Below are 20,000 nucleotides of genomic sequence, written 5' to 3'. Positions count from 1 at the left end.
ATAGAGTCTAGTTGAGTTGTTACATAGAGTCTAGTTGAGTTGTCACATTGAGTCTAGTTGAGCTGTTACATAGAGTCTAGTTGAGTTGTCACATAGAGTCTAGTTGAGTTGTCACATAGAGTCTAGTTGAGTTGTTACATTGAGTCTAGTTGAGTTGTCACATAGAGTCTAGTTGAGTTGTCACATAGAGTCTAGTTGAGTTGTCACATAGAGTCTAGTTGAGTTGTCACATAGAGTCTAGTTGAGTTGTCACATAGAGTCTAGTTGAGTTGTCACATAGAGTCTAGTTGAGTTGTCACATAGAGTCTAGTTGAGTTGTCACATAGAGTCTAGTTGAGTTGTCACATTGAGTCTAGTTGAGTTGTCACATTGAGTCTAGTTGAGCTGTTACATTGAGTCTAGTTGAGCTGTTACATTGAGTCTAGTTGAGCTGTTACATTGAGTCTAGTTGAGCTGTTACATAGAGTCTAGTTGAGCTGTTACATAGAGTCTAGTTGAGTTGTTACATAGAGTCTAGTTGAGTTGTTACATAGAGTCTAGTTGAGTTGTTACATAGAGTCTAGTTGAGTTGTTACATAGAGTCTATTTGAGTTGTTACATAGAGTCTAGTTGAGTTGTTACATAGAGTCTAGTTGAGTTGTTACATAGAGTCTAGTTGAGTTGTTACATAGAGTCTAGTTGAGTTGTTACTACATAGAGTCTAGTTGAGTTGTTACATAGAGTCTAGTTGAGTTGTTACATAGAGTCTATTTGAGTTGTTACATAGAGTCTAGTTGAGTTGTTACATAGAGTCTAGTTGAGTTGTTACATAGAGTCTAGTTGAGTTGTTACTACATAGAGTCTAGTTGAGTTGTTACATAGAGTCTAGTTGAGTTGTTACATAGAGTCTATTTGAGTTGTTACATAGAGTCTAGTTGAGTTGTTACATAGAGTCTAGTTGAGTTGTTACATAGAGTCTATTTGAGTTGTTACATAGAGTCTAGTTGAGTTGTTACATAGAGTCTAGTTGAGTTGTTACATTGAGTCTAGTTGAGGTTTAGTAGTTCCCAAGTATTTTATGTTTTATCATAACTGGAGAGCAAGTTAACATGAAAGGGAAATGGCCACTTTCGGATGTTAAAGCTATTTTTATTGCACATGGTCAAGTTTCCGTTCTCAATGGGGGGGATGTAGGAGTCCAATTCATCTTTTCAGCACCCTTCAAACCTAATGTTCAACTGCTGTCTCTTGGCAAGTGTGCCTTGAACATATGTGTGTGCATGTGTTTGTGCGACTTTATTTCCATGTGTAGCAGCTGCAGTTGTCTGATTTGCATCTCTACAGGAACACAAAACATCCTTTTCATCAGCGAGAGCATAAAACACACCATGGCTGAGTCAGGCAAATCAGCTGATCTGGCACTGTCTTTGTGTGTGCGCTTGTGTGTGTGTGTGTGTGTGTGTGTGTCAGAGGAATCACCCGCCCACACAAATCTCCTCCCTTATGATTACAACCAGTAGCTAGATTAAAACTGGCTTGCAGAAAGGCCAGTTAAACTAGGAAAGCAAAATGTGTGTGTGTGTGTGTGTGTGTGTGTGTGGTAGTTCATGGTTGGCGTGTTCAAAGTGTGGTATTCGGAAAGTCACGATAAGATAGGAGGAAATAACATCTGTGTGCGTTTAGCTGAGTTAACACAACACACATGACGAATGCTGTCAGCAACCATCTTCTAGTATGCTGCAAAACTCCCATGATGCAACGGGGTGAAACCAGCTCATCCTTATGGATTCTCATAATAAAGACATCCATCGGCACAATCTGGTGTTGATCACCGTCATGGAGGAGCTCCACAGCGCCCTCTGGTGGACAGAACATGAACACTAACCTGTATGTATGTATGTGTGTGTGTGTGTGTGTGTGTGTGTGTGTGTGTGTGTGTGTGTGTGTGTGTGTGTGTGTGTGTGTGTGTGCATTTTTACGCTGACAAGCATTCAGTTTTAAACTCAGACTTCGCGCGCGCACACACACACACACACACACACACACACACACACTTAAAAGGTGTCGCATCAGTTTGTCAAGGAGACCCAAACTACAAAAAACGTCTAAAGTGAGATGCATTTAAAAGATCTCTGTAAATAATACAAAGATTTCTTATGGGGGTTTCTAGTGTATGGAAGCCCATTATCGCCGATGTGACTTGGTATGTTACGATAAGCTATTTTGAGATACTAGGTCATATTCTTTAGACTAAGACATTATTAAGAGACACTAAGACTTTATTTTGAGATACTAAGTCATTATTTTGCATTTCTACCTCATTATTTTTGAGACATCAAGTCCCTTTCTTGAGAAACTAAGACAGTTCGGCATGTCTGAAGTGGAACTTGGTCGACAGAACCAGACAGATTTCATCTGTATTGCAATGCTCACATCTCACCAATAGAGGGCGATGCAGATCAGATGACAAGAAAATGAACGATGTCCAAAGAGAACAAAAACACTGAAGCCATTATCTCAGCGGACATCTAGGAAAGCAAATCACAGCTGGGCTTTTCAGAACTGCATAAAGACCGAAAAAAAAATTTAAATCATTCACAACTGTGCATTATGTGTGAAATTGTGTTTATTTCAAAGGGAGTTTCCTTTCAAACCGCATGTGTTCATTCTGGTGTTTTTGGGGCTGTGGGAGCAAAGCAGAGCCAAATAAATGGCAGACAAACAACATGTTGTGTGCGTTCACTCATTATCTGAACCGCATCCATGAAGAACACGCTGATCCCGAGCCGGGACAGAAAGACAAATCTTTGTGCTGCGCTTCATTCGTTTCGAAGCCAGCGTTGACCTCGGGCTTTCAAAAAAATCTTTCCTACCTTTCCCCGAGCCGAAGAAGCAGTCCATCTCCACGCTGGAGCGCGAGTGGGACACGCAGAGCGAGGCGCTGGGCACCAGGCCCTCCTGCGGCGGGCTGCGCTCGGTGGTCCGGACCAGACACCAACCGGGCCGCTCGCTCGGCCGCTCCAACAGCTCCACCGTCTGGCCTGGAGGGGAAGCGCACACAGCCGGTTCACAGACGCTCGTTTTTAACATTTTATGAGTTTTTTTCAAGTCAAAATGTCCTTTCTTGAAATTTGTAATACTTGAAATACCGTAAAATGCGGGTTATAAGCCGCTACCTTTTTCTTATTTTCCCCTCAACTTTGACCCGTGCGGATTAAATATCGGTGCGGCTTATATAAGGATTTTTCGAGGCGATGGAAAACAGCTCTGACGGCGAGGGAACCCCTGCCTCTCCCACCACCTCCACAGCGTGCAAGCTAACGAGCTAGCGCGCGACGAGCTAACAAGCTAGCACGCGACGAGCTAACGAACTAGCGAACACTGTTTGAGTAAACAACACTGAAAATTCAGCACAAAAATAAAAAGTGTTGTCAGCGTTAGCTGCAGCAGCTAGTGTGGCATTTGTTATAAATGTATGTTGGTACATTGATGTTCACGTATGTTTAATGTAGGGCCTTAGGACCCAGGGGGTAATTCAGGTGGGAAGCACAACCTGTGACCTGCATCGGGAGGTCAGAGCATGGCGGCCCGAGGAATAAAGGAGTTACAGTTAAAAGCAGCTTGTTCTCACGTCTCTTGTATTTAAAAACATGACAGCTAGCTAGTCAACGGGCCGATCCCGACTAAGACGCGTGAACGGGACAGACGGTATCTCACCGGTGCTGACGGACATCTCCGTGCTGCATCCTGCCGTGAAGTCCTGGAGAACGACGGTCAACTCGCATCCACCAGAGAGCTGCAGAGAGAGAGAGGGAGGGGAGAGAGAGACATTTAATTAAACCACTGGTGCTTTAAAACCACGTCCCGTTTGCATCTTTTTTGGGGCCTCGTGACTCATTCCTCGATGCATCTCCTGTTATTCCACCAGAGGACGGATCGACTTAATCCGGATTCCGTGTTTGCACAACAGAATGATGAAAATACAGATATTTGAGGAACCGGATGAACCAGCAGCTCGAGGACATGACCTTGAGCTGCTGCTTCTACAACAAACACGGAACCCTGCAGACGGAGGAGGAGCCGAGCAGAACGCGGATACACAAAGAGTTGGGAATCAAAAAAAAGAAATCAACTCAGAACAGACGGACTAGTGTGTGTTTTTTCTTCTTTCTTTCCCACAAACGTCTCCAGGCAACGCCAAATGCCACTTCCCGACCTTTAGCTCTAATCTGTGGGATCCGTCTCTGCTGTCGAGGCCGTCAGCATCACGTAGTCCACATGAAGCTGCGTCCTATCCGATTACCAAATGCGCTACACACCGGAGCAACTGGAGGTACAAGGAGGATGTTTATTTGCAGCTGCACCATGGCTTTAAAGCCCCCGAACACCCTTTGCTCCATATTTTAAAATAGTCATTGATAAAAAGTAACTCGCCAATTTAAAACACATTTGTTACTGTTTGGGAGTAAAAGGAAAAACACCATTCATGTTTACATGCAGTCCATGAGTGATACGGTCATAAAGAAAGAAAATAGTTCCTAAATGATGTCACGGAAGATCCATTTCTGTGGAGTTTTTTCAAACTTTTTTTTTGGAAGCCGAGTGCCATTTAGTTCATTAGACATTCTCCAAAACAAGCTAGTGATGAACAGCACTACAGATAAGAGGAACATTAGGTGTGTTGGGTGGACTGTCCCTTTAGCACTCAAAATCCCGGCTTATCCTCTTCCTCGCGGCCCACTTGAACTTGGCAGACTTGGACCCACGAGGACTCGCTCTGAGCCGAGAACTACAAATCACGTAGTTGATCCCACGGACAGTTTTCATGGTTAACGATTGACAGGAAGTGAAATATAACTGAATATGCATCCCTCAGTTTTGGTCATAAAGTGTTCCAAGGGTCGTAACGGCTTCAGAAACCTGTTGTATAAAGACACACACACACACACACACACACACACACACACACACACGTGACCTTCACTCCTGTTAAAGCAGATCTTTATGATGGTAGCGTAGCCTCCAGCTGATTGGAGCTCACTGGTGGAGCTTCCTGTACCGAAGTGACCCGGACGCCGCGTGAGCTGCAGAAACACAACGTCAGCTGATGAGGACTCGCATTCAAAACCAACACGCTGCACCTGAATGCACCACGTTATGACGCCAGCGTTTGAGTCCTAGAGAGACAGATGGAAACGCTATCAATCCTGCAACGGGAAACTTTTCTGCTACAGCAGAATGTGTGCATATAAGTTACGCAATAAGTATTTAAAAAAATGCACAATATATACAACAAATGGAATATAATAACACTATATTATATATTCAAACCTATAACCGTAACTCTTATAAATAAATAACATTCAATAGGTTAATTCAGTCCATACAATCCATGTGTATCGACACCAAAAGTGGCTCCAGGATGTAAATCAAGACTTTTCCCTCTTTTCCTCCATCGGCCTCGTCTGCTCTAGTCTCATTGTCTTGGAAAATGTCAGGGTGTGTGTGTGTTAATAATGTGTGTGTATGTATGTAACCTGGCTGCTCTTTGCCAGGCTAAAGATCTCTTAGCAATAAGTACCCCCGTTTCTATAAAAGGTGCAGGTGAGCTTATAGCTGACAGATGGCCACACACACACACACACACGACGAAACCGGCCTTCATGCACCAACAGTAATTGAATTTGCGCCTGGTGGTGTGTGTGTGTGTGTGTGTGTGTGTGTGTGTGTGTGTGTGTGTGTGTGTGTGTGTGTGTGTGTGTGTGTGTGTGTGTCCAGCTCAGATGGAGCGACCGGCTGCCTCAGACTGGTACCTACAGACAACATTTGGCATCCCCGTTTAGATTTGAACTTCATTTTGAGAACAAGGGTCAAAGGGTCACCGGTGGAGGAACTGCTGCTTAATGCGAACACAACAACTGAATTGTCCACCAATGTCTGAGGAAATGTTTTGGTAAATTCCTCAACATCTCTCCTCTTTGCAGACGATGTGGTTCTATTGGGTCCATCGGACCGATCCTCCAGCGTGCACCTGGGGCGGTTTGAAGCAGTCAGGAGGAGAGTCTGTACCTGCAAGTCTGAGGCCAGGGGTCAGAATGCTCTCTCCTGGTTGGGAGTGCAAGGGGAGAAGTTTTAGCCATATGTCTTTGTAAATATATGCCTCGGTACAAAAGGAATATGGGTTTTTATGGGTTTTTCAACGAGCTGAAAATAATTATGGGACGCAACGTTTTCAGCCAGCAGTGAGACAGAACCAACAAGGAGACCAACAAGGAGACTAGACGGAGAACTAGAACCTACCAGTAGACCAAAACTAGAACCAACATGGAGACCAACTAGGAGACCAGAACCAACAAGGATACCAACAAGGAGATTAGAACCAACAAGGAGACCAGCACCAACAAGGAGACCACCAAGGAGACTAGACTGAGACCTAGAACCTACCAGTAGACCAAAACCAGAACCAACAAGGAGACCAACAAGGAGACTAGACTGAGAACTAGAACCTGTAGACCAAAACCAGAACCAACCAGGAGACCAGACTCAGCACAATAACCTATCAGGAGACCAGAGCCAAAAAGGGGACCAGAACCAGAACCAACCAGGAGACCAACCAGGAGACCAGAACCAACCAGGAGACCAACAAGGAGACCAGAACCTGAACCAACAAGGAGACCAGAACCAGAACCAACCAGGAGACCAACCAGGAGACCAGAACCAGAACCAACAAGGAGACCAACCAGGAGACCAGAACCAGAACCAACAAGGAGACCAACCAGGAGACCAGAACCAACAAGGAGACCAACCAGGAGACCAGAACCAGAACCAACAAGGAGACCAGAACCAACCAGGAGACCAGACTCAACAATACGTTTCTAATCTGACGCTCGGTTGGTTTCTGTGTTTTCGAGGGTGCGCCTTGTCCTCGACTGCTATCTGTCACATGACCATATAACTGAAACCACACACACACACACACACACACACACACACACACACACACACACACACACACACACACACACACACACTTTTCCAAGAACTTCGACTACGCTTCATTTGTGTTCGGTGCCAAAACTTAATTTCTGAGAGACATACTCTTATTATTTAAACTGCCGTTTTCTTGTTTTGTCCTTTCAGGGAACAAAAACATCCCAAAAAGAACAAGCAGTGATAAAAAAGAAAAGAGGTTTGAAAAAGCAGATCATTCACACCACTTTCATCCGCTGGCAACGCTTTTTGTTCCAGCGGCAGAAGAAAGACGGATTCTGACTTCAAGCCCAGAGAACCACGACCACGTCTTCACGTTTCACTTTGACGAGATATATATATATATATATATATATATATATATATATATATATATATATATATATATATATATATATATATATATATATATATATATATATATATATATATATATATTCATCACAAAGATCTTTCCCTACAGTTAACCAAGTGATGCACAAACGGGACGAGAACATGTGTTAGTCAGGCTTTCCTTAACTGAAGCAAATATTGACGGGAAAACCAATGAAGCATTTAGCAGATATGATCAAAATTTACATTTTGTGGAGGTAATTAAACATAATCGGGATATATATATATATCTATATATATAGATATATATATATATATATATATATATATAACCATATGTCTTGAGAGCAGCGTGACATTTCTACATTTCTATATTCAAATATATATAAAAAAAGGTAATTTAAAAATGAATGAATATATACTTTATTAATCCCCAAGGGGACTTTTTTTTGTCATCAGTAGCGCCGTACAACTTGAAGATACAAACACACAAGATAAAAGATCAAATATATAAAGAAGCAACAGGGATGAAAGAGATAGATAGATATATATATATATATATATATATATATATATATATACATACACACACACATATATACACACATATATACACACATATATATATATATACACACATATAAATATACACAATAAAATAGAATAGAATACAACTAACTAGAATGAACTGTGTAATTTAGAGATGGAGAGAGACACGGACAGGGAGATGGAGAGAGAGAGGAGACAGAGCGAGAGAGATGCACAGACAGAGGGAGGGAGAGAGAGCAAGAGAGGAAGAGAGAGGAGACAGATGGGAGAGAGAGAGGAGACAGAGAGAGAGACAGAGCGAGATGGAGAGAGAGAGAGAGAGAGAGAGAGAGAGAGAGAGAGAGACAGGCGACAGAGGAGACAGATGGGGAGAGAGAGAGAGGAGACAGAGAAAGATGGAGAGAGAGAGGAGACAGAGAGAGACACACACACAGAGCGAGATGGAGAGAGAGAGAGAGAGACAGACAGACAGGCGACAGAGGAGACAGATGGGGAGAGAGAGGAGACAGAGAGAGATGGAGAGAGAGAGATATACAGACAGAGAGAGAGAGCGAGAGAGAGAGCGAGAGAGAGAGAGAGAGAGCGAGAGAGAGAGAGAGAGAGAGATGGGGAGACAAAGACAGAGAGGAGAGAGAGAAAGAGAGTGAAACTAACACAGACAGAGACAGACGGCTTCAGTGTGTGTGCAGCACCACTAAAGCATGAAGAAGCTCGTTCTGATCACATGATCACATGTTGTCTCTGACGTCTGGTCATCATGGGTTCAGCAGTAAAACCTGTGAGCAATGGGCTGTGAAGCAGAAACCAGTGGAACCAGCTCTGGTACTGGTGAGATGAAAGAGTTCAGCCCCAACACAGCATGTACCACACACACACACACACACACCGTTTAACCATTAACCTACCCAATTGCACGCACACACACACACACACACTAGGTGACGGTCAACAGCTCGTATGATCTGGATCAGCGTCTGAATCCGTGGCCAAACCTCAAACACACTTCCTCACACTTCAGGAGCTCAGATGAGCTGAAATGAAGCAACTCGATCACCTCAGCAGCCGCAGGAGCACGGCCGACACCTTTTGTTTGTTTTACAGATCTCCATGACCGGATTAAAGCTGCATGTTCTTTACGGACGAGGAGGTCGACGTCAAAGGATCACAGGACGAGGCCAGCTGCGCTCGAACCCAACGATTACACTCATTCAACAAAGTCAAGCCGTCACAACAGAGGAGAACGCATTTAAACAGACTAATACCACAGGATACTAGTAGAGTGAGTCTAATGCCACAGGAATACTAGTAGAGTGTGCATATTACCACAGGAATACTAGTAGAGTGAGTCTAATACCACAGGAATACTAGTAGAGTGAGTCTAATACCACAGGAATACTAGTAGAGTGTGTATAATACCACAGGAATACTAGTAGAGTGTGTATAATACCACAGGAATACTAGTATAGTGTGCATATTACCACAGGAATACTAGTAGAGTGTGCATATTACCACAGGAATACTAGTAGAGTGTGTATAATGCCACAGGAATACTAGTATAGTGTGTATAATACCACAGGAATACTAGTAGAGTGTGTATTATACCACAGGAATACTAGTAGAGTGTGTATAATACCACAGGAATACTAGTAGAGTGTGTATAATACCACAGGAATACTAGTAGAGTGAGTCTAATACCACAGGAATACTAGTAGAGTGAGTCTAATGCCACAGGAATACTAGTAGAGTGAGTCTAATGCCACAGGAATACTAGTAGAGTGAGTCTAATACCACAGGAATACTAGTAGAGTGAGTCTAATACCACAGGAATACTAGTAGAGTGTGCATATTACCACAGGAATACTAGTAGAGTGAGTCTAATACCACAGGAATACTAGTAGAGTGAGTCTAATACCACAGGAATACTAGTAGAGTGAGTCTAATACCACAGGAATACTAGTAGAGTGTGTATAATGCCACAGGAATACTAGTAGAGTGTGCATATTACCACAGGAATACTAGTAGAGTGTGCATATTACCACAGGAATACTAGTAGAGTGTGCATATTACCACAGGAATACTAGTAGAGTGTGTATAATGCCACAGGAATACTAGTAGAGTGTGTATAATGCCACAGGAATACTAGTATAGTGTGTATAATACCACAGGAATACTAGTAGAGTGAGTCTAATACCACAGGAATACTAGTAGAGTGAGTCTAATACCACAGGAATACTAGTAGAGTGTGTATAATGCCACAGGAATACTAGTATAGTGTGTATAATACCACAGGAATACTAGTAGAGTGTGCATATTACCACAGGAATACTAGTAGAGTGTGTATAATACCACAGGAATACTAGTAGAGTGTGTATAATACCACAGGAATACTAGTAGAGTGTGCATATTACCACAGGAATACTAGTAGAGTGTCTGTGGTAGAAGTACCTTAGTTACATCTTCAAACAAGACCACAACCACTTCCTACACTCTGCTGCAAATTAACAACTTTCATTCCAATCTACTCGAGTTCAACTGTGTTTAACGCACAAAGTGTGTGTGTGTGTATATATATATATATATATATATATATATATATATATATATATATATATATATATATATATATATGAAGTCAGAGTGCAGGCCGTGTGTGTGTACTCACTCTGCTGCTCTCCTTGAACAGTTTAAAGCTCATCCACTTTGGCATGTCTCCTCGTCCGTCTCCCTCTCGCTCTGACAACTCCCTCGTTTGTGTCTCTGCCACACACACACACACACACACTCACACACACTAACACGCCCTCTCTCTCGCTCTCTCTCTCTCTCTCTGAACAAACAGCCACAGTGTGTGTGTGTGTGTGTGTGTGTGTGTGTGTGTGTGTGTGTGTGTGTGTGTGCACTTCTGTCACTCCTTGGAAGCTACTGCGGCACAAAAACACTTTCCAGAACTTCTTGTGTGTGTGTTTTTTTTCTTCTTTTTCTGGTGTTGTGGGGACCTAAATCTGTTTACACAGTTGCATTGTGGGGAATAACATTCCTTATGGGAACAAAAGCCAAGTCCCCGTAGTGTGAATCATTACGTTGCAGGGCGAAGGCTTGGTTTAGGGAAGGTAAGGGATAATTAAATTACTGATATGAATGCAAGTCAATGTAATGTCCGCACGTGTGTGTGTGTGTGTGTGTGTGTGTGTATCATATGACCAGCAGATGGCTCGTGTACGGCTTCAGTCTGAGCTCGACACTGAATGCTTTTGATTCACGAGAACACACACACACACACACACACACACACACACACACGCTGTAAAACACTTTCAAAAGCACTACGATGCATATTAGTAATTGATTAGTTATTAATCAGATGGATTTCTGTTTTTACCGCCGATACGAAACAAACTTTGACTATGAAGGATTTGCTTAGAATAAAAAAACAATAAAAAGACCCTGATGAAAGCCGTTCTCACGCGACTTGAAATGAGTGTTTCAGTCTATTCCGCCATCACTTTTCACTTTTTATGAGTATAAACGTCACAGAAAGAGACGCTTCTTCCATCTAATTTCTCTAGAATAAATCAAAAAGGTACAGCAGTTATAGATAATGTGCATTTATGGAGGGATGGGTACCGAAATCTAGTATTAAACAGGGACCGGGGATAACGTTCCTGGTTCTTTAAGCAGTACTTTATGAAGTAATATGTAATCACACTGCAGCATCACACTCTGTGTTGGGGCTGAGCTCCTTAAAGGAAGTGCAATAAAGCCGATACTTTATTAATACACATAATCAACAAGCAGAAACACGTAGGAACGACAGATTTTAATCCGCTCTGTCTCTCAACCACCAACGGCTCTTTGGTCTCAGCGCCATGCAAACAGCTAGGTCCATATATTGAGAAAAGAAAAATTCCCCTTTTGATTTGGCCCGTCTCCAAACTACAGAACTATTTTTAGACACTTTTTCATGTGACAGCGATGCCAAATGTGTCACATGTAAAGTATAATGTATCACATGTAAAGCATAATGTGTCACATGTAAAGTATAATGTGTCACATGTAAAGCATAATGTGTCACATGTAAAGTATAATGTGTCACATGTAAAGCATAATGTATCACATGTAAAGTATAATGTATCACATGTAAAGCATAATGTATCACATGTAAAGTATAATGTGTCACATGTAAAGCATAATGTGTCACATGTAAAGTATAATGTATCACATGTAAAGCATAATGTATCACATGTAAAGCATAATGCGTCACATGTAAAGTATAATAGTATCACATATAAAGCATAATGTGTCACATGTAAAGTATAATGTGTCACATGTAAAGTATAATAGTATCACATGTAAAGCATAATGTGTCACATGTAAAGTATAATGTGTCACATGTAAAGTATAATAGTATCACATATAAAGCATAATGTGTCACATGTAAAGTATAATGTGTCACATGTAAAGTATAATAGTATCACATATAAAGCATAATGTGTCACATGTAAAGCATAATGTGTCACATGTAAAGTATAATGTGTCACATGTAAAGTATAATGTATCACATGTAAAGCATAATGTATCACATGTAAAGTATAATGTGTTAATGTGTTAGTATAATAGCATCATACTTTACATGTGACACATTATACTTTACATGTGATACTATAATGTGTCACATGTAAAGTATAATAGTGTCACATGTGAAGTATAATAGTATCACATGTAAAGTATAATGTGTCACATGTAAAGTATAATGTGTTAATGTGTGAGTATAATAGCATCATACTTTACATGTGATACTATAATGTGTCACATGTAAAGTATAATAGTGTCACATGTAAAGTATAATGTGTCACATGTAAAGTATAATGTATCACATGTACAGTAGAATGTATCACATGTACAGTATAATGCATCACATAAAGTATAATGCAAATCAAGTTGTCCTTGCCATACATTATGGGATATTAAAAACATGTGAAACCAGGAGGAAGTGGTTTGCTGTAATTCTAAATGTTGGTCTGGTCCTTTCTAATTAAAGGGTCAGTTCTGACGGTTTAGTTTAGTTTGATGTCTTCATCTCTGTAGCATTTCATTTTGGGTGCTAAAGATCCTGAAGAGTTGGGAGACATTCTAATGGCATTTTTGTCGTCATAACGTCATCGATTATTCACATCTTGTTTTTTCATGATGCATTGAAAATAAAGAAAAAATAAAGAAAGACACATTTGTTTTTACCCGCTATTGCATGCCGTCACTGCGATCCCAAACCCTCATGAATGGAGCTTCAGTTACCGCCGGCTCTGAGGCACTTTGTGAATTAGCACTTGAGCTCTTGTTATTGTAGCGACGCTCATTTGCGCTCATTTTGCAGAGAAGCTCTGTGGCGCCGCCGCGCTAACGCGAGCGCGCCAACGGGCCGGCGGTGAGCGCCAACCTTCAAAAAGAAAAGGGTTCTTCCCGAAGGAGAACGCGATCGTCTCGGATCAAAATCCTTGGCGGTTTAATCCAGAAAGCGGTGGAGACGTTACACTCAGACGTCAACAAATGGCAATTCAGCAAAAAAAAGGGAGTTTGGGGTGTGGGACCAGTATTAAGTTACACGAGAGGTATAAGAAAGAACATATGTTTGTTTTTTTATCATCCGTGTCAGATTAAATTGATTAAAAAGGCCCATGGGATTAATAAAAATGGATTCAGCCAACGGCGATGCATATTCGGTGCAACGGGAGTAATGTTGGGTTTATTGGTTCTGGCTCACGGAAAACACACAGAGTTCTACGGAGGCGGAGGCTCAACCCGCGGCCCTCTGACCCACACGGGGGCTGCGGTGGAGCCACGAGGAGCCGAGCACTCAGCCGCTGGAACGGCGCTTTAAATAACGCCCGAGACCACAGACCCGACCACGGCTGAGTCAGAGCGCCGGGGGAACGTCACAGGAAGAGAGACGCGGTTCCACCCGTCATCACCGCTGCAGAACCGACTCCACAAACCGTCACGGAGCTTATACCCTTCTCTCTTTTTTTTAAAAGGCAGTCTGTCGGTGCCTTCTGAAATGACCGTGTGGTGAATGTTTGCGTCTCTCGAAAAGGTTCAGGGTCACAAATTACGGTTTCTAAAATGTCAGTCACAAACTGTGTGTGCAAAAAAACATTCGCCTCGACCTTTTACTGCTTCCACCTTTGCTAATTAGAGGTCATGGACAGGAACATGTAAAAACATATTTTTAACAAACCATCAGTGCTGTTTTTTTGGACGTTTTTGTTGCTTTAGCTTTGAAAACCAACATTGGGTTTAACTAAAACCGTGACTAAATGGTTTAAGTTGGGACTTTCAGATGTATTTTGAGCATCTTTAGATTATTAAGGGCAGCACGTTATTCTCACCGTGTCATTTAAAATCTAATATACAGGCCTACAGAGCTTTAATAATTTAATAATTATTATTTAATAATAATAATAATAATAATAAAATAATCGTAGTGACCTTCTCGTGGTCGTCAGTTTACATCCACGTCCGTCCAAAATGACGTCACTCCATCCCGATTCAATAGACATTTATGTGAAATTGTCACGATTAGTATGTGAATTCTTTGAGTTATGTGTGAAGTGTTCGGTGAGGCCAACGTAACCTTTGACCTCCAGAATCCAATCAGTTCATCCCAGAGTTGGATATTACGCAACGTCAAGTTCTCTTTTGAAAACTGTTGTTGAGTACTGCAGAACATGAATATGAATATTTTTGGTTTCAGAACACGGTTGATTCTTTGGGGCTTTTGCACCATTTAAACAGAACTGTAAAAAAATACAAAGTACATTCTGAGTATTCCAAACTAACTGCATTACTTCTTTAAACATTGACGGAGGCAGACCAGACCCACTCCTCCTGTTCTTACCTTTCACAATAAAAGCCCCAGACAAAACACAGCTGCGTAACCGTTCGCCCGAGGCAACTCAAATCCACTCGCAACATTTCGCTAGAAAGGAAACTCAATATAATATCTTAACGAATGCCACAGGAGGAAAGAAAGAAAGAAAATTGCCCTTTCACCATTTCAGAAGGAAGATCAATCTGTCGGAAGTGCTGCTGAATGTCAAACATTAACAGAGATGTCGGAACTAAAAGAAGATTTCACTTCTCCGCTCGACTCTTTGAGCGTAAACGAGACTGTTGTTCTGTTGGAGAACAGCTGATAGAAACACAGGAAGAAACAGAGGAAAAGGGGGAGGGAGGCATTCGTCATAGCAACACTTCTGCATAAGCCTCCAGAAACAGTAGCTACCCACCCTGTCTGCACACACACACACACACACACACACACACACACACCTTCTAGACCCAGACAGCCAGTGGAACATCTGACTGTGCCAATGTTGGGCTGTTATTATAGTGTAGGGAAGAGAGAGAGGTGAACACTTAGAAAGAAAAGGGAGCAACTCATTGTGTGTGTGTGTGTGTGTGTGTGTGTGTGTGTTAAAGTGTGACAGACGAGGGGGCGAGGCAAGATGGAGAAAAGGTACAAAGACGTATTTGTGTGAAACTGGAGGGGCGAGGAGGAAAAAGAAAGCGCCGTCTGTTTGAATGGTTTTAACACTCAATTATTTATTTTTAATGACACCACAATCTGTCGCTAGCCAGAAGAAGAAAAAAACATCCTCATCTTCCCCGGGAAGAAAAAAGGTGATTATTGATCAATACCTGGAAAAAGTGAGGCTCTTTCTCATACAAATATAAAGTCACTGCATTATGGAAGTCTCCCTTTCCATCATGGTGAGTGTGTGTAGTATCGGCCTTTAAAAACAAACTAATCTTAATAGCTTGTCTCATGCCTTATTTATTTAGATTCAATAAACATAAATTCTCCCAGAATGCCTCCCTCTCACATGCACAGTGAGTTGTTCTCCAGCCTTTCCCTCCCAGTTGAACATTTCACAACTGGAAAGTGTGCCGTTGTCTTTAAATCCCCAGAATGCACCACTGCTGTTCACCCTCAGGGCTGGAATGTACGTTTTATTTGAAATGTTTTAAACACGTTGCAAAAGCTCCACCTGTCCAGTTTTCGACAAAGAAAACGCGCCAGCAGCTTCTTCTTCTACTTTGGTATTTGCTGACTCGCCGAAACAGATATTGTACCCAGAGTGCACCTTGAGAGCGGCTCCGCGTTACACAAACACGCCCGATCAGATAACTCAATAAACACCGCTATCTGGAGTCGCCTCCGGTCCAAAATACACAAGGAGTCGGCCTGCTGGGTGAAACTGAACCTCTGGAGAGGGAAGAAGGGAGCGCCGCCGCCGCCGCCGCCGCCGCCGCCGCGAGGAGGACGGGAGCGCCTCCACCTCCTCCTGGGACACGGATCTTAAATACAGAACACGAGTCTCCAGCGCCGACGCAGTTATCCACTTAACACATGAACAAAAGATAATTAGACGGAGGAGAAGTAAATCATCGCAATACACAAAGGAGATGGAAGATGATTTAGTTATTAGTTGTATGCTCTATATCATCAGCTCTGTCACATGACAGAAGAGCCTGCACATGCAAAGCCGATTTAAAAACTGTAAAGTCAGAATAAAGCTCTCAGTTGAGGTTTGCCGTGTCAGCATATGAAATATGAAATATGTCCAAACTAAATGTAGGAACCTCTTTCTTTCTTTTTAGATGTTTTCAGGAAAAACAGAAGAGGAGGATCCAGAAATAGCCAGCGAGAGTCTTCTAAACCCAGGAACAATAAACTGGACGAGAACAACACCTCCTCCACACCCACGCTGCAAAACATCCATCCTGATGTTTTCATTGGACACGAACGTGGACCACAAAATAAATCAATCAATCACATACGCGTACGCAAAGTTAAAGTAGAGTGAAGCTGCATGTGCGTTAGAGAGTTTTCCTCAGGCTTCATCAGAGGCCTTTGGATGCATGGTTTTTAAATTATGGATCGATATAGATGAACAGACACACACACATACAGAAAAGCCGCACTGCTTAGGCCATTCTGATGGAGTGAAGAAGAGTCTGTGTGTGTGTGTGTGTGTGTGTGACATTTAGAGGCCGGGTCGTGTGTAGGCGTGGGGTTGCTCGGTGAAAAGGCCACACTGTGTAGCACTACAGTGGGAGGCCATGGCTGACATCTGAGTGGGTGGATGTGTGTTTCCGTGTGTGTGTGTGTGTGTGTGTGTGTGTCTTGACTGGGAATAGGGAAGCACTGTAGTAACATTGGAGGACGAGCCGTGTGGAACCAGAACCACCAAAACAGCTTCTCCACCAAACTCCATTAAAAAAGAATCTGTGGATTTTAACATTTTTGCCGTTCATTTGCAAACAAAACGGCCAGAAAAAGACAGAGGACCTGAGATCAAAGCACCGGGAGTCAGTCTGCCACTCGGCAAACATCCAGTCACTGACGTTTGCCCACTTCTAACTCCTTCGAAACACATGTACCGTAAAAGTCGGGTTACAAGCCGCTCCTACCTCCGGTCAGTGTCCCCGCTGTAGCAAGCTAGCAGCAGAGCAAGCTAGGAGCAGAGCTAGCTAGCGGCCGCGTTCCCTCTGCCCAAGTCGGGTGTCGTTTTCGGGGAGCTAGCGGAAGTTAGCGAGAAAGTAACGGAGCGCTAGCAGGAGCCCCAGCTGGCTACAGCGGGGAGCTAACGGGGACACTGACCGAAGGTAGTAGCGGCTCGTAACCCGACTTTTACGGTACTCAATCAGAAAGTAGAACGTTTTAAACAAACCCTGGTCCGAAGCAACTTTAATATTTAATTGAATGATTTTAAATCGAGGTGCAGTACAAAGCACACCTTCTTTGCTCATCGTTTGTGCGCTTTGCATTCCGGCTGATCGCCAAAATAAAAGCTTAAAGACGGGCTTACTTGGATGAGAGAGGCCGGTCGGTAGGCGGCATCGGCGCAGCCGCCTGCACACAACCTGAAGAGGTTCTTCATCTGCGACCGCTCCTCTGCTCGCATGGCGGCATTGCCGGACTCTCCTCATGCACACACATTAAGCTTGACCTTCACGTGACCTCAAGGATAAGCTCAACACACACACACTGCCTAATGGACGTGAGAGAGCGCACATGTGCACAAACACACGTCTTTCTGCCACTGGCAAAATGCACAGCCCCTGCTTCTGCCCCTTTGTAGCTGCGCGGGAGACCCTGTGGCGCTGCAGGCAGCTGGAGGTCATCAGCTCGTCAAGGGAGAGCCGCCTTCCTTCAGACTCCTCTTCCTCCTCTTCCTCCCGCGGGGAAAAGAAGTGTGCGTCTCCTACCTTGTCGCTGTCCACGGTGTTCTGGGACGTCCTGGACGCGATGGAGACGTTGTCCTGTTGGCTGCTGCCGTCTCCCTGGCTGTCTCCGTCCTCGCCGCCGTCCCTGGACACACACACACACACACACACACACACAGAGAATATCTTCGTTAAAATCAGTGTGAGAATGTAACTGAGGGGACAAATGCACGTTTTTAAAATCTTTAACAGAGGTTAAAAAAATCTTCTGATCTGACTCTTTTTGTATTTTCAACCCCGGTGGTCTGATTCCCGCCGCCGTTTTCTAGTTGTGGCAACAGTCGGGGCAGAAAAGAATCCCCCAAATCCCGGGAACCCCTGGCTGCACAATTCACTGAACTCTCTCACTCAATCAAAGACTACGTTAGTAGTCCACAATATGCTTTTATTGTGAAAAGAAAGGACAATATTCCCACTAAGGCCGTGTCCTTAAAAAGGTGCAGTGTCTGGAGGTTTGGCGCCACCTGGTGGGGAGGTTGCAGACTGCAACTAACTGATATTTTTCCTTATTAATACCATATTTTTACCATAATAACTTTAAATGTAGTGTTGCGCTGTTCTTATGTTGTCACCAAATGAATGAATGAATGTTGCAAAATGAGTTAAAATCTTAAATTGAGATGCATATAACCTGAATAATATTTCCATATCTCACGGGTCTTTATCGGGAAAAGTTATTGGGAAAAGGCGATAATTTGGAAAATCCAACCAGTTTTAACATGACTCCTTATCAAATTAGGAATATTGTCATATTTGAAAAATAAAACGTGGAATATTAGTTTGGGAAATTCTGCACATAAAATATGAAAGACAACTCCATCTGCACGAATATCCAAAATGCATTATCCATTATCATTGTTCTATATATTATATATATATTATTCGATATATATTTATATTGTACATATGAGTTAAATGTTAATGTTGAGGCTGAGTTTCTGTTTTCTACTCTGTTGTTTTTAATGTTGTTGTTCATTTGTGTATAATATGTAAATATGTATGACGAGAGCAAAGTGTGAGTCAAATTCCATGTACACATATACTTATAAATTATATACTTATATATATATAAGTATATATATATATATATAAGTATATAAGTATATATATATATATATATATTATGTATTTTATGACAGTAAACAAAGCAGGGATGAGGAGATGTGTCTTTTCCCTTAATGAGCTGTTCATTACCTTTACCTCTCTAAATACTGCGGGCGTGTGTGTGTGTGTGTGCGTGTGTGTGTGTGTGTGTGTGTGTGTGTGTTACCTCTTGGTGTTGTTCCTGGGCCTGCTGAGCGCCGGTGTTTTGGGCACATGAAGCGGCTCCTTGAGCGCCCCCTTCAGGTGAGTCATCCTCTCCTGGATCACCTCCCTGATGTTTTTGATCCACTCCTGTTTGGCTTCCATGTTGGACGCCTGGAGGGGAAGGAAGGAAATAAATAATGTTATTAAGACGCAGCAACGGTTTTCCACAAATGTTTGCATTTAAAGTGAAACGCTGTACTCGCCTTGAGAACCGTTTTATTATCGGAGGACGGGGCTCTTCCTGCCCACAGAGCGAATTTACACGGATCGCCCTCAATGTGCTCCGTCACGCCCAACTCCGACGTCTGCAAGGCGGCGAGGAGGGAAAAATACACAAAGATCACAAGTTTGAGCGAGAGACAGCCTTTAATCTTTTAATTAATCTGTTTGATGAAAACAACCAGGATTTACTCTCACATGCAAAGACACGCACAAAGTAAGAAAGAGCCGATGGAAGCGGTCAAGTGAGGTGACACTAAAACCATGAGCACACACACATACACACACACGCACACCGCACACACACACGCACACACACACACACACACACACAC

General features: G+C 42.7%; 1 protein-coding gene across 1 annotated transcript in view; it reads right to left on the bottom strand.

The window, feature by feature from the left end:
• Positions 1 to 20,000, bottom strand: part of LOC306744951 (kalirin-like) — a gene marked incomplete at its 5' end in the record, with an annotated part of 139,158 nt that overhangs the window by 30,565 nt on the left and 88,593 nt on the right. Inside the window, 5 exon segments of the mRNA XM_079227660.1 lie at positions 2,853 to 3,020; positions 3,697 to 3,775; positions 18,121 to 18,223; positions 19,409 to 19,557; positions 19,650 to 19,751. Coding sequence (XP_079083786.1) covers positions 2,853 to 3,020; positions 3,697 to 3,775; positions 18,121 to 18,223; positions 19,409 to 19,557; positions 19,650 to 19,751 — 601 coding nt within the window.

This window comes from Taurulus bubalis (genome assembly GCF_910589615.1).
Source record: "Taurulus bubalis genome assembly, chromosome: 1".
Classification (NCBI taxonomy): domain Eukaryota; kingdom Metazoa; phylum Chordata; class Actinopteri; order Perciformes; family Cottidae; genus Taurulus; species Taurulus bubalis.
Note: the sequence above shows the minus strand (reverse complement) of the source record. Positions and strands in the feature narration are given on the sequence as shown.